The sequence below is a fragment of the Bombus pyrosoma genome, linkage group LG17 (assembly GCF_014825855.1).
Source record: "Bombus pyrosoma isolate SC7728 linkage group LG17, ASM1482585v1, whole genome shotgun sequence".
Lineage (NCBI taxonomy): Eukaryota > Metazoa > Arthropoda > Insecta > Hymenoptera > Apidae > Bombus > Bombus pyrosoma.
In genome coordinates this window covers 388,475-404,628 of record NC_057786.1, presented here as the reverse complement: position 1 = coordinate 404,628, position 16,154 = coordinate 388,475, and the positions used below count along the sequence as shown (strand labels likewise).

Below are 16,154 nucleotides of genomic sequence, written 5' to 3'. Positions count from 1 at the left end.
TCCACGGGAGAACCGAATCAGTTCGCCGTATGCAACGTCGACGACCGTCTTAAGGATATCCTCGCACCGATTCCGCTCCCGCGAGAGATCGTCCGTCTATGCGAAAGAACAAAGACATCGAACGATCAGTCGACGCGGCTTTGGATAAAAGAAATTCCGACTTACGAGTCGACGAGTTACGGACGACGTTGTAAAAGCAGCTGACATACGCGGCCTCTTCTTCCACGCTCAGCTTCGAACAATCACGCAACCACTCGTTTCGACGATGCGACCTGTATCGTCGAGAGGACGGAAAGTTTGGCGGGTTATCGAGCGGTCGGGAAATCTGTGTTTATAAATACAGGACGAAGGAAGTACGGCGGCAGTTACGGCGGTACTAACGGCGGATAAAGTCGGCTCTTATTACCGCGATATTCGTCGTCGTACAATAATTTTCGATTGCAAAATTTTCCGATCCACGAAACCACTCGAGGCGCGTAAATTATACAAAGATGCAGACGAAACGTCACTGTGTACTTGCGACAGGGAAACGGACGATGCGAGCGACTGCAATAACAAAAGGTAAGAAGTGGCGCGGTAAGTTATATTTCGTTGCTCTTTTCTCTTTCATAAACGGCGAATTAAATTTAACGCGGCTTCGAACTCGCTAGAGTCGAAATCGATATGGAAAGGGCCTTGCGTATCGTATAAAAAGGGTCCTTTGAAACGAAACAACGAGAGATATCGGCAAAATGGGAACAGCGAAAATGAAATTCTCCATTGTTTATCTTGCATCGACTGTTACGTTCTATTACACGGATAACAATTTACACGCATAAATTCAATATGCTATTGTCGTTATCGAGACGCTCCGCAACGCTGCGTTCGCTAGTTGGAAATCCGCGTACGCGCGGCTGTGGCCAAATATCACGAATAATACGAATAATACGAATAATACGGTGGAATTAATCGTGAAAGGAGTAACCGGGGATTCGAGCAAGCAGTTGATCTTGATAATTCAACGGTTAACTCAATCAGCTCGATCAATAGGTTTTTAGATAACCTAACGGTCGATTAATCAAGATTCTGCGTGCACAAAGGGTCAACGCGCGGCAAGAAATTAACGAGTCTCGACCGAACGATCCTCGACGAAGCAGAGGGATCAAAGAGACGCGACGAATGAGAAGGACGAGACAAAGTAGAGAGAAAAAAGTCAAAGGAGGGTGTAGATGGAGAGCGAGTGTATTGGCTTCACGGGGGCAACCTAATCCCCCGTAAAACTCAAACTATCCCGATCGTTGCATCGTTGCAACGTTGTTTCTCATCGGCGGCTGACCTCGATCGGCGTACGTTTCGCCCCGTGTCTTTTTCCCCGTGTCCGGATAAAGATTGTATTTCAAGTGGCAAGTGAAGTTGGAAAGGAGGAAAAAGAACCGATAGAACGAGGAACCGGCGTAGGTATTTTAAACGCCACTTCCTCCTCGAGTTTTCCTCGAAAGAGGGGAACCGGATGCCATCTATCGCGAGCGTCTGCTTCCTTTTGCTCCCTCTTGGAATTAACCGGACGAACGAGAAAGAAGGCTGGCCAAGATGGAAGAAGAGGGAAAGAGTGGAGATGGAATTGACCGCTCGTCGAATTCTTCAAAGGAGGAACGAGGCAACGAGACGGAGATAGCGAAAAAGAAAAGTCCAAGGTCCGCGCTTCCGGTCCGGATACAGACCGGTTCTCTTCCCTGCGGTGCGAGAAGGAGAGAAGAATAGCCGTACACGTATTCCGCGATGTTACTCGTTACGCGATTCGTCTTTTTCTTCGAACCCGTGTATCCTATTCTCTTTACCCCCGATATGCTGAAATTCCCTACTTAATCTCTGTTTTCAGGCGGGAAAATTTTAAGCAAAATGAGTATACGAACGAGACGTTGATCGATGATAAACGATCGCTCGTTATATTTGTAATTCGACCACTTGTTACCGCTTGTTTCGGCGAAACCGAATTTCCATATCGACGAGACTGAGGACGCGCAACGCGAATTCCTGTTCGAAGCGAACGTTTCGTCGATCGATTCGTATCTGTACGATCAACAGTATCAAAAGTATCGGCCGAAAAATGGCGTGGAAAAGAACGATATACACGGCAGTCGGTTTTTCGTCAGGTTCGTCGTTCGAGTTTTCTCAGAAAATTCTTATCCGAAACGAACATTGGTGCTTTCAGACTATCTATTTACATGGCAAAAAGGCCTAGCTCCAGTACGATCGTCGAGTCGTAAAAATCACTTGGTCGTATGGTCGTTGCGCGAGAAACCTCTCTCTCTCTCTGCATCTCTCAAAGGTAGCGCAAAGGATAACGAAAGAGGCAGTCGCTAGAAATTTGCCGGTGGTTAGACGTCGACACCTCGTCCGTGATCTTAACGATCGATCGAGCCCTCCCCCGAGGCTCTGGAGAATTTTCCATTCCCCTTACCACCCTGCCGCGGTAGTGCTTCCTCCCTCGCTTCCGGGTTCCCGGCTCTTCCGGCCGGAATTACGTTTCGAAAGGCTTTCTTCTCCCGCCACCCTCGCCACCCACTTCCTCTTGCTTCTACGTCTTCTACGTGTTCTACGTCGTTTCTCCCCTTTAACCTCTTATCATCAGCTCTCCGCGACTGCGATAGAAAATCGACGTAAAAACCTTCCCCTCCATAGCGCTCTCTACGACTCTACGAAACTTTTCCTTCTTCCACGCTCGAGAAACGAATACCGCTTTTTATTTTACTTACTAATTACTTTCCAAGAATTTCCACTCATTTTTCTTCCTTCGATCCAACGATTGCACGTTTTAGCTTCGACTTAACCTCTTAACCGGTATCGTTCGCTCATTGGCGATTCGATCGGATTTCGGTTAGGTTACCCCCTAATTTTAGATTATACGGTTGTTAATTTTAACTCGCGTATTCCATACCGTACGCGATAAATGTCACCGATCGATCGTCTTCGTTACGCCAGATTATAGGCTATTATAGGCAGTTTTTAAAACTCGTTAAAAGCATCGGATTTATTTTAAGAAGAAAAAAAGGTCATAACCGTTCGCAAACTTTCTTATCTTTCTTCTCACTTCCATTCGTTATCGCGGAAACGTCCACGTTATCGGTATCGCAACAACGAGTCGCGAATTATAAAAATAACATTTCTTTTTCTAGATTACGATGCAATTAGACGGAGAGTTAACGCGTGACTACAAAAGTATTTTCCAATCGAGTGCGCTTTTTTTATCAGTCGTACATTCCATTTTTACACCGCGGTATCATCGAGTACGTCGAGATCTATTATCCGAACGTTCCGACAAAGTTCCAACGATCCAACGTTCTCGTCTAACGAGAAGATTCGATGCAGGAAATAAGGTTTCAGCTTCGAACGTCTAGATACACGATTTTCGCAAATACATCCTGCTCCACATTCGCTTTTTAGTCCTTTTTAGTCTTCGTTCAACCCGATCCTTGTACCTTTGCACAGCTGGTCGATCGGTACGTTGCTCTTTCCCTCCTACGTTTCCACCAGCCACTCGCCACTGTTTTCCGTACGATCGATTAATTCTGTTTGCAGTGATTCGAGTTTGGCCATGCGGCTCCTTGCCGCTGTTGCCCGCAGGACAATTCCACAAGGCCGTATCTGGCTTTAACGATTGTTTCGTATATCGCCAACTCGAGGCACAAACGAAAGCGACAGAAGCGATAAAAGCAGCCAGCCACCTACACCTAGCAGCTAAAATAGGACCAGAGGACGTAAGAAACGGGGGATGGAGAGACTTTTTAAAACTAAAAGGATGTGCTCGCTTACGGAAACGACGACGAGTATAGGAATTCGGGAAGAAGGAAATATGCGATAGAGGTCGGCGTGTAAATTAGCCGAATAATTAATTAAAGAGGAATAGAATACAAAGCAGATCACGCGAACAATGCTAAAGCGACGAGGACGTTGGAAGAAAGATGGCAAGTCAGCGAAATAGACCGGACAAATAACGCGAGTATCGTAATCGTTGAATCGATCCATTTTCTATACGGAGATCTACTACTTCTCTGGTTTTTAATCGATACGTCTCGTTTATTCCTCCGTATTTCCAACAATCTTTTTTTACCTTGTCTTTCCGTGCAAGTAAATGTATTCCAGTAAACGCAAGAGCGTAGAAATACTTTTTCGAGTCAGCAACAGGAATAAATATTCAACGACGGCGGTTAAATATTCTCAGAACTCGCTTTAGGGACTTGAGATCGCACGACACGTAACTCGGTCGCGAAGATCACGCGAATTCTCGTCGAGTAACGCGTCCAAGTCGAATAGAACGAACCGCTTCCCGGATCTTCGTCAATAGGCATCGTTGCAGCGAGCGAACAGACGCACGGATAAAGGAGGCTGTTGTCTGGCGTAGATTCGCGCCGAACCTCGGCTTTGCCCAACACAGGCGACACACGGCTTCTTCTTCTTCTTCCTCCTCCTCTTGTTTCTTTTCTTTTCCTTTTTTTTTTTTTTCTTTTTTTCCAACCAAGGGAAAAAGGAAAATAAAGAGCGAAGCGGTAACGCAGCCGCGCTAAGGAGGAAGGAATTATGCATGATTTTGTTCGGGCTCACGTGTTATGTAAATGATAACGTGCAACTTCCTGAATAACGATCAAGGAGCGTAAGCAACAGCCGCTCCGCTTAGTCGTCGCGTCGTATACTCGCTCGTCAGTGTATACTGTGCATATGTGCGCAAGTATGAGCGCGCGCGACCGTGCTCGCGCGTGCGTCGTTGTAAGTGCAAGAGAAAGAGAGCGGGTGGGCAGGAGGCAGGGCTACGCAAGTCCCTCGCTCCGTTTCCTTTTTTTTATTTAAATGTAATTTTAGATTTTTTTCAATGCCAAATGCAACCCCTACGGGTTATACTTGCGATTATTCTAATCGCGACATTATGTTAACGCGTGAGTTATTAAAGGGGCGATATACTTCGTTTTCCCGAGAACGTTAAACGGCCGGTTAAATTCTCCTTTCCCTCGGTTTCCACAGAATCTTCCTCATCGATCCGTTCGTATTAATAACAATAACAGTTTGTTTTCTCAGCTTCCCGATCGTCGAAAAGAGTTTGCAATTGTTACCCTGCCAATTTGTTAGGTTGCCTGCAACTCTCAACTATATATAATGATGTTGCGTCATTTTGTCGGTAGGAAATCTTTAAATTCCCTAATCGAGGAGGATAGATTATGCTTGCTGTTAGTCTAATTGAACGCAATAAGATGGCAATATAATACAGTAACTACATAGTAGTAAGAATTTGGAATGAGAGTACAATAATCTCCTTGTAACAGGCTATATTTCTAATTGCCTGTATATAAAATACCAAAAAAAAGAAAAAAAAGAAAAAGAAAAAAAAAGTAGGACACGAACATTTCAATCGGTCGTGCTTCTTTCCCTTTTTCAATTACATAAAATCTTGCTCACCGACAGATTCCCGTTATCGTTGCTATTTCGCTGTTAACGAATCTAATTATATTCGTACGTGAGATTTACAGGCCATCCGAGACGCTCAACTCATCGACAAAAGTGATGCGAGCGACGGATCTCTTAAACGTTCAAATCCAGAACAGAAACGTGTATCTAAATCGATAAATATAACGTGGTAAATAAATAATTTGAACGAGTCAATGTTTTACAAAGTAAGTGATTTATCGTCAATAACTCGTAAACTAACGGCTGATATTTATTAGAAATGTGTCTGTATATGCTTCGCATACAGCGTCAAGCGTGAACTATAACCCGCGACTTAATTTTCATAGGGACCTCGCTTGGAATTTTTTTTTAACACGTTTGAATTTCAAACTACATGCTCGCAACATCAGAGAAATATTGCTCGCGTTCCTTTCGTCTTCGCTATCTCCTATAACGTATTAAAAATAGGATATTTAATTTTGCCCAGAGTACTAGACTAGAATTTAATAATAGTAGCTGAATTTCCTGTTATATTTCCACTTAATAACTCGATACCAATTAAAAAAGCAGAGAGATATTACAGCTATTATTGGAATTAATGATTGAGAATTTTTAAGATGCTTTTACAGATATACTTTCTCGTAGGAGAACGAGAATGATTGTTGCAAGTTTTATCGTTATCTATAATCCCATACGCCGATTAACTGTCTTTTTCCTTGTAACAGTAGTTCCGTTGGAATGTAGGTTAGGTTATTAATCTAATTACAACGACGAGCAAGCTATAAACTTGGATAACAATTTTTCATTATTTATATATATCATTGTATTCGTATATATGCGAAATATGCATTGCTATAACAGTGTTTATGTATATCCTATATTAGATAAAAGAAAAGGAGCGGCTACTAAACGCACGATGTTTAGATACTTAGTTACGATGCGAGTTTGTTTACAACGCGTCAAAAATTCGATCGATACGTTTCACGTCGATAAACAACGTATAAATATGTATGTGTAAATTAACTGCAACGGTCGAACGACGATGGAAAATCCTCGACGACTAAACCGATCTTGGTCCAACGAAGCTCGATGACAGGCACGGACAAACTTCAAACAATTTGCTTTGGCTATTTACGCGATATCGTGCATTGTATCTTAATTTGAATACCATGTACTTCCGGAAAATGTACACCGCCGACATATAAACTAGGTTGATAAGATCCATACGAGTAGCTTTTGTCGTCATAAATAATAGACGGTTAATTAAATATTCTACGAACAACTCCATAATTCATCGTGCTTAATATGATGAAAAATGTGTAATCGTAATATTAAAATTGATCTCAACATGCGTCATTATCGTAGGAACGTAAAAGATGTTTCAAACTATTGAAACTCATCGGCCACTTGGCATTCGGTAACAAGGCTTGAGATATTTCAGTAACAAAATCTTACATCGACCATAAAGTCAGATTAATTTCACAACTCGATCAACAGACAATAGCGATCCTAATGGACGATAACAAGTTGTTCGTACTTTCCGATATAAACGTCGAAATTAAATAAGCTTTCCATTTCATAATGTATAAGTAAATTGTTTATCCCTTAAATTATGAACGATTCAAATCTTTTACATAACCTAGAAACAATGCCGCGGTCGAGATCGCATCACAGGCGTATTTCCGAATTACAGGCGAGGAAAACGATAGGAAATGCGGAAAGAAGCAAAAAAGAGAAGCGACCAAGTGATAGGACGAATGTTGGATTTTCCTCGCGTAGCCGTTTAAACAGCGACGTCGAACAAAGATTACGCGAAAGGGGAAAATAAGAAGAAAGGAAAAATAAGATGGTTACCTGGATTGCGGCTTGGCCGATAAACCGTCCGATGCGGCGTAATATCAATGGTGTGGATCGGTTAGTGAGTCGAAGCGAATCCCCTCGGCGGTCATCGGGCAGAAATCCGCGCCCTAATACGTCGCGACTACAGCCTGGCATCCACAGGTATCCTCGAGACACCGACCACGCGCACGTGTATCTTTTCTTCCGCTGCTTTTCTCTATCTCTCTCTCTCTCTCTCTCTCCGTTCGTTCGTTCGTTCGTTCGTTCGTCCGTCTGTCCGTCCGTCCGTCCCCCGGTCCCTCTTTCCCTCTCCTTTCTTCCGCACCTTCTACGTATTTATTTATACACCCATTCCAATATCCCCGCTAATCGTACGGATCCCCTATGTTGCTCGCACACAACCAGAGATCCCCGTTCAACGACGATTAAACGTTCAGCAGATATCTGTGCACGGATATCGGCTTTCGGTGTCCGTACGAGAAAAGTCCAGAGCTATCGAAATATCCATGTGTGTATACGCGTATATCACAGAGCTATCTACGCGGCTAAGTGTATCACAGTCGGCACCACTCGAATATCACTCTCCCTCTCTGCCGTTCTCTTCTCTTCTCTTCTCTTCTCTTCTCTTCTATTCTCTTCTCTTCCCTTCTCTTCTTTCTGTCCTTTTTACCCTATTTTCTCCACAATAGTCTACCGCAGGTCTACGGCGAGCAGTAGACGAATTCGAGGAGGATACGCGAAACGGATGGATTTCCTTTCACTTCGGACACGACTCGAGTCTTTCAGAGGCGCGACAACGACTACGCGACAAAACAAACTCGCAGAGTGTCGGAGCTGGCGAGCGACTGAGCCGCAAGTTGCGATCTCCGCTGGAAGCTTGCCGCCACACACCCCACTCCTCTCGCGCGCGCCATGAGAGACTGGCGACGGTGCGCATGCGCCGGACTTGCCGCGCCGTATAACGCGTTCGACGAACGGAGACAAATGGACCACCGGAACGCGCGACCCTTCGAGTCCGACGAGGACGAATAGATGGCCGGTTATACGGCGCGAACGGAAATAATCGAAGCGTTGTAATCGAGTGGGAAATACCATAGGACGTTGGAGGGGGCTTCACCGACTTCCTCGTAGCTTCCTCGTAATCGCGATCCTCACTGTCGACGCGAACCTACCTTTTTGCCACCAGCTCCGACGTCTCCCCGAGGTCGAACCCCACTTTTTCTAATCAATGCCGATTTATCCGTCTTTTCTTTTCTTTTCTTTTCTTTCCTTTCCTTTTCGCCTCTCCGTTTTCATTTTCGATCGAATTACGTGAAATTCGCATCGTCTATGCGTTAATCTCATCGAAATCGCAAATGTCTCTTTTAAATTACAGCTTCTGTTCGCTGTATCGGCAGAGAAAGATTATCATTTAATCGTACAACCAAGATATTCACTTATCGCAGATAGTGATCGTAGATGTGTTATTAAGATTTAGGACCAATGTTTCAATTACAAAAATGTTGCGCTCCTAAGAGAAAGTTCATAGTTTCCGAGTTGCATAAAACTGACGATCGTTCCGGGTTCGAGAAAAAGCCCAATTTTTTAAGATATCTGTACGAACGTTTTGTCGCAATCCGCGTGTCTGTACAGTGCGCGAATTTGTCATGTCGGAAAAACGGTTGAACGTATCAAACAAGCCACGAACGAGAACCGACCGGGGGTTAACGAACTGGCGACAGAGCATTCAATTTATTTTTGTGTAAGCGAAGGAATTTTCGAGTTTCGTGGCCGAAAAGGTGTCTGTTGACCTGACGAAATGTTAGATTACCGAATCCGACGAAAAGTAGTCACGTCAAATAATTCTGTCAAGCCGATAAGATATAAGAAGTCGATATCCCAACGACCTCTAAAAACAGTAATCTCTATTTTCTTTATTACTCGAATTTTTATTTAACCTTTAGGATATTATCGACGGTGATTAATCGACGAATTAATATCATTAGCGATTTCACGAGTCGCAAGTTGCAAATCGTCCATGTGTAATGAACTGCCTCGCATAACAATAATCGATTAGATAACAAAACGAGCGACGTTCTATCCGTACGTTCGATCGTATAAACAATTTTACATGAAACCGTGAAACTTTGTCCGTGTAGTAGAAATTTACGTTACGTTTAATCTAATTTGTCATAGCATTCGCTGTGATGTCGCAAGTGATAAATTAGTAATAGTAAATCCAACGATTGTCCAATCATGATCAAGACAGTTTGGCCCTTTGCGACACTTTTTCTTTGCTTATTTCTACTTTATAGCTGTCCAACTCGCCTACTTCTTTTCATTCATTGCGATATTAATTGTAACGGATCGCTTTCAATTTGCATGGTCGTTTACTTAAAACTCGAAACTCGAAAGATCGAAACAATCTTTCTTCCGAATCGTTTCTCTCTAATAAGTTTGTCGAGCGAGGAAAAAATTGAAATTTCTTGCCGCATGCGTATACACGTCATAGTTCCCTCGATGATAAAATCACGGAGCGGCTGTTTCCAGACGTTGATCGTCGTTACTTAACGAACAGGTGCATAGGTGCCGCGTTTCTCCCCTTTCTTCCGTTTTCTTCCGCAAGAATCGGCAGGCCAGTTTGAAGAAGGACCCCTCTGAGAAACCGATGCAGGTAGCCCACGTTTCAGGACGCCCACAAACCTGTTTTACCTGTTATATCCCGGCTGGCTTATGAGTACTACCGATTCTTACGCTTGATCTTTTCCTTCTATCTCCCTTTTCCCCTATCTAAGGGATCCTACGAAAACAGAGGCAGAGTCAGAGTCAGTGTGTGTGTGTGTGTGTGTGTGTGTGAGAGAGAGAGAGAGAGAGAGAGAGAGAGAGAAAGAAAAGACGGAAACATGAAACTTATTAATCAATTAAATCGGTCGACTCATCGTCGAATCGCAAACTATATTTAAGAAATTCCATATTGCGTGACATTTGATTTGTCGCAAGAAAGACGAGTTTGCCAATGATGCATTCACAATGTTTTAAACGTAGCGCAAGGTGAATTCGAGGCGCAGGAGTCGACCATATTTTTGGAAATATCATACGCGGTCGTCGGTAGAGGCAAGTGTTGAAGGAAGAACGAAGAAGAAAAAAGCGCTGTTTTCATAGTGTCAGCGGCTAAAATAGGAAATTGAAAAAAATTTTGACACAAGTTTAAGCGGCGCGGATTCGAGGCCCGGCTATTCACAAACATTTCTCTCGAAAAATATCGTGTCGGTGGTTCTTTTAGAACAAGATCCTTCGGAATTCGAGTCCAAGATTTAATAGGTCCCCGAGGTGGGTAGTAGAAAGGAGCCGGTAACTTTTCAGGACGATCCTTTCTTCGATCGATCAGATGTAAGCGCAAGCAAGCAGGATTCCGAGGAGTTCCATTGTGGATCATCGTTCTTTCAGAAGGAAAAAAGATTTTGACCCCGAGTCCTCGCTCGCACATACCTGTGCCATGATTAATGTTACGCCTCCTCGGAAACCTTTTTCGTTGCCTGACAACTGCCGGAAAATCCGGCTCACCCAATAACATCGTCTTTAACTCTGTGCGTCGCATTAAAAAAAAAAAAAAAATCATTTACAACTTGATATTTCTACTACGATATTTGGTAAAATCACACGTGTCGTATTCGTCTTGCGATATAAAATACCGGGGAAAGATAAAACTTTCGAGGGAGACAGAGAGAGAGAGAGAGAGAGAGAGAGAGAGAGAGAGAGGAAATGACAAATGGAAGGAGAATATAAATAGTGTATTAGGAGGCAGATTGGCGAGAGGGTCGTACGTGTACGTGGCAGAAAATTGGAGCTATTGGCAGGGAAAGCGAATTGCAACGAAAATCAAAATCAAAATGTCAAAGAAACTGACTTGGGCTATCGTCGATTCGACTTACTTAGGCCTCGGACTCGATCGAGCTAAAGATGAAATTTGTTCTAGCTTTCGAACAGATACACGATACATCGCGTAACAACGTTCAAACGATCTTTCAAGTTATTTTTTACAGACTCAAAGTCGCTTGGTTTTACAGACTCGGAGGCTCGCTTGGAAACGTACAAAGTCACGTGCATGAAGGAATCGTCGGTTTTGAAAATACCCTTCGTTACAACAGCCGTTCAAAGTACACAGTTGAAACCAGACCGATCAGAATTCTGAGCGTTTCGCGTCTTGGGAAGAGGAATTTGCTTTGTCGCGGTTACGTCAACGCATCGGCCGAAGGAAGAAAGAAAGGGAGATCTTGCAGCCTCGAAGAATGCCGTGTAATGATGCTGCACATCCGGGAGGACGACTGAAACGACGTCGATCCCCTCCATCGTCCAAAGGTCCCTTCTCTTCTTCTTCTTCTGTCTCTCCTTTCCTCCTCCTCTCCGTCTCATTTTGCTCTGCGCGCTTCCTACTTTATTTATGTCAATTATTATCCTCGTTCATCGCCTCTTTCCTCCGCACATCCCTTTCCCTTTGTTTTCACTGCTCTTCTCTTCTTTCTTCCCTCGATCGGTCACTCTACCTTCCCATTTTCCTAATCTTTCTTTTTCTCCATTTCTTCCGTCTTCCCACTTACAGTTTCGTTTCACTTCCACTTCTCCTTCAACTTTGATTTTTTCGATTCCGTTTTGTTCGACTTTAGTCGCCTCGTTTCCAATCTTTGTGTTTTCGCGCGCGCGAGCGCGAGTGTGTGTGTGTGTGTGTGTGTGTGTGTGTGTGTGCGCGCACGCCGTACATTATAATACAGGATTAGACGGAGGTGAGAGACGCCGTGGCGTAATCGCTTAAGAACACAGAAGGAGAAGGTGGAAGAGCGGCTGTACGAGTAGAAGGAGATGGAGAGCCGTGGATTAGAGGAGGAACTTGGTGAATCCCAGAGACTAGTTTCCATCATCCGTTCTCCTGTTTGTGGAGTAAGAACATTTACCATTCGAGTGCATCATACTCGCGGAATTAATGCCCGCTTAATCCACTCAAACTTGTACATTTTTTAGACAATAACGCTCGTAAGCTGGGCCCGCAGCACGGTGGAATCGAAAAAGTAACAGATTTTACGTCCAACGATCGTTGTTACGGTGTCTACGACCTCGTCGTTTAATTAGATATGCGCTTAATGCCGATCGGTGTTCACCGTGTACGTACCTGGGTTTTTAGACCCCGAACAAGATAGCTGTAACGCCGGCGAAACGTCGGACAGAAATTCCTGCTGGACTCAGCTTCTAGCCGACAGTCCCCAACAGCTGTCAAGCACGTAGGACGATCGGTGATCGCCTGTGAAAGCCTCGAATCTCTCAACTAGACACAGTCCTTGGAAGATGCGCTCGCGTCGCGATCGCGTAACATTTCTTTTTATCAAATTATTTTGACCCATAAATAGATCGTTTACGATCAGTAAACGTTAACGTACGTCGGTATGCCGTCCCGCAAGATACCACCAACATCTTTGTCGCAAACGTTGAGCGATATCAGCTACTAGATATGCAATAGTCGGATATACGATAGTGTTTTGGTCGAACGATATTTTGGATAAAGATATTGAACTTTCTCTGTCGATCAGGCAAACGAAGCGGACATTCTCCTTCGACTGTTACGGATTTCAAAGTTTTTATAATTATACATATACACACGGAACATCTACGTTCCGATATCCGATAGAACGTCGTTCATAATCACTTGCTATTTTAATACGTAGAGGTAACGTACGGATATCGCTTAAAGATTAGACAATGTTCGTCAAACTTTTGTTCGTCCGATGAAAAATTACATTCGCGCAAGAGAAATTTCTTTCTTTTTAAGAACGCGATAACGCTAGGTATATAATACGCGATAAGGATATATCATTGTTTCTTCGTATCTCACGGGATTAATAATCGATATTCTCATCCTTGAAACGTTAAGAGTGTCTTCACGTGTTACTCTATATTATACAAAGACAGCGTTAGTTGTTTTATATTGTTGACAAATTTCTTCTGCCTATACCGTTGTACGTAAATATTTCAAACAAACTTTTTTTTTTTTTTAATTTATTGTAAATCTATTAATTTATTGGCATCGTACATGGGAGGGGGGGCCCTTTCCATACTCTCTGTATCAATTTCTTTTCGATGCATTTTTCAATTGTCAAGGAAAAGGTGTTCAGGCACTTGAATCGAAAGACGATTAATTTAAAAGATATTTTAACTCTAATCTTGTAAGGCTTATCGCGTGAAAGACAAGGAGAGATAAGACAGTGTTTTCATGTTTATATTTTCCTTTTCTTTCGTACGCTTGACGATTCGATGAAATTAACATTGAAATATCAATTGAACCGAGCGTTTTCAGATACAAGTAGGAGAGTTAAAAGCTGCATCGAACAGCGTACAGAAGAACGTACAGGTTTATTTAAAAAAAACTTTGCCTAGACGAACGCGATGATCGTCGTAAAAGACGGAAAGTTTGACGACTCGAAACGGAACAAGATTCGTTTGAAACACTCTTTCAACTCTGAACACGAACATCTCGACCTTAGTAGGACTAAGTTCCGTAAAAGTTGAATTGCGTACAAATAACATATAATTGAGAGAGAGAGGGTGGGAGAATAGCTGAGGATAACGATAAATTCGTCTAGGTGAAAATTCGAGACACCGAAACGAAATCTAGATGGCGGAATTACGCGATATGACGATCGGCTGAACGTAAACTGAGAGAGAAACTGCGGCGATTAATTTTTATCGCGTCGATATTAATCTGGCCGACAGCGGCGATCGATCCAAGATTCGAATAAAAGATACAAGTCGCGCTACCCGAGCGAATCGGTATAGGCGATGAAATTGAGAAAATGGGTAGGCGCGTGCGCGTGCATTTAAACAAGCAAAAGGTACACGGAATTAGATAATCGTACAAACGTGGCAACTTAGTATGTATGTACGATGTTTCGAAACCTTTTTCCCTTCCTCTGTCTCTCGCTCTCCCCCTCCGCAGCTTTGCTCTCTCCTTCTTCCACGTAGATCGCTCGCTCTCTCTTGGCCTTTCTTTCTGCGGTCTCCCGCGATTTCTAATTGGGCAACGCAATTTCCTTCCTTCGACTCACAGGAGGAATTCCTCGATTGCGCCAACACCAACGTGCATTACTAAACTTTTCTCTCCTCGTCTGTCTTTCCTGTCGTCCACGCCACGGCTTCTTAAAACCGCGGGCTATTCCCATATGGGATCGCGTAACGGAATCACGGGGCCGTGAAAATTTGTTCAACTGCCACGAGCCGATGAAACGAAGAACCTCGATCGTCCGTCTTTAAACGATCCGGAAGAGCTCACCGAGCCTTTAATCCGTAACATAGGTCCGTAATTCTTTTTTTCCTTTTTTCTTTTTTCTTTTTTCCCGCAATTGCGTCGTTGTCGCGTTCGATCGTCGCGTCAAATATTCGGCCAACATTGAACTCCTCCTGGAAAAATATCAACTTATCAGTTAAACGCGGTACGAGTTGCGGAATGTCGTTGTCTCTGTCGCGCAAAAAACGTGCAACTCATGGGACAACTTTTACATTATAAAATTATTAAAACCACCAGGTCACAGATTCTTTTTAGTCTCATAGCTGTCTGGCAGAAAACTTGCAAATCACGTGGCCGAAAATGAGATCGATAAAGGTGGAAAAGAAAGAAAAGAGAAGGTCTCCGATCCCCTCGAAATAATAAATCCAAGGAAAGTTACTCGTGGCAGATGTTTTAGCATTTCGGATACTTTTATCCGTGCATCGATTATCGATATCGTGGCCAAGCGACAAACTCGTATCACTGGCGAAACTTTAAAGTTTACTTCCTTTTTTTCGAGACAACGACGAGAGAAGCGTCGAAGATACGGACAGTTTCAACGTAGAAAGCCGCGAGTAGGAATAAAATGGAATTTTATATACTAACGCAGAGCTGAATCGTTTCGACAATCAAAACGTTCAATGGAAATTTTCCCGGTTTCTCGATCTTTGCGGATCGATGGGGTTCCGCGTAAAAGGAAATGGTAACAAGTGTTAACGCTATAAATATAGCAAAGGATCGCTTAAATTTAAACTTCTTTCGTTTATTATCGATCGATGTTTTATTCGTACGCTTGTTTTACGTATCTTTCTACGTATACAACTGGCGTTACGCAAAATTTTCCCGGGCAAAATGGGGTCGCGAATGGGGAAAGTTTAGGAAGCGCCGTCGTCCTAAACGAAGGTACGCTATCTTAGCGCTCTGGGCAAATTGCTCCAATTCTCATTGCACCGTGTACGAAGCAGCGGAGCCTCTTTACATCCTCTTCGGCGTTCGCTTTCGTAACTCGCCTATTTGTGTATATTTGTCGCCTTTGCCTCCAACGTTTATCCGATTTGTCCGATTTATCCCCGATTTATCCGTTTCGTGTGGAACGGTAGCGCGTCGATAGGAATTTTAATCAGTGAAATTTTTATCTCACGATATCGTACTCCGCCGTCTAATAATATCGTTTCCTGGCGACTTTTCTCCTTCGAAATTATTTACCAGAAAAACACCACCGGTTATCGTCGAATTAAGAAGTAATTTCTTAATCGAAGGCAAAGAGACGTTTTCGAAAGACGTTCAAGCATCGTTACGAATCGTTGTATTACGCGTGACGAATTTCAAAGAACGTAGCTTTCACGTTCTACCGCGACAATTCCAAAAGTTGTAATCTTATCGGTGCATCGAGCCGTCAAAAATTTCTATCCATCGTCCACGAAAGTCGAAAGATCACCAGCCAAGATAAAGCCGGATAAATCCAGATAGTCTAAAGGTAAAGAACAAGGTAGAAGTCAAGCGTTTAAATGCAGCTGCAGAATATAAGAAACACGAACGAATTTACTCGTTTGATTTTGCATTCCTAGGTAAGGATGGCTTCCGGTTTACGCGGTGTTCGTTTACCCCCGTC

The 16,154-nt window shown here is 43.3% G+C and overlaps 2 protein-coding genes and 1 long non-coding RNA gene across 3 annotated transcripts in view; 1 reads left to right on the top strand and 2 right to left on the bottom strand.

The window, feature by feature from the left end:
* Positions 1–10,009, bottom strand: part of LOC122577134 (ets DNA-binding protein pokkuri-like) — a 32,217-nt gene extending 22,208 nt beyond the window's left edge. Inside the window, exon 1 of the mRNA XM_043748264.1 lies at positions 7,270–10,009. The gene's annotated coding sequence lies outside the window, so the exon portion shown is untranslated. The remainder of the gene's footprint in view (positions 1–7,269) is intronic.
* On the top strand, positions 332–3,822 carry LOC122577140. Its single transcript, XM_043748277.1, has 2 exons — positions 332–561; positions 3,559–3,822. Exons 1-2 carry the CDS (start codon positions 492–494, stop codon positions 3,810–3,812), a joined length of 324 nt encoding a protein of 107 aa, XP_043604212.1. The 5' UTR covers positions 332–491; the 3' UTR covers positions 3,813–3,822.
* Positions 10,010–10,070: 61 nt separating the features above from the next.
* LOC122577141 overlaps positions 10,071–16,154 on the bottom strand; it is a 46,497-nt gene continuing 40,413 nt past the window's right edge. The window contains exon 8 of the long non-coding RNA XR_006320076.1: positions 10,071–14,676. This is a non-coding gene — a long non-coding RNA (uncharacterized LOC122577141). The remainder of the gene's footprint in view (positions 14,677–16,154) is intronic.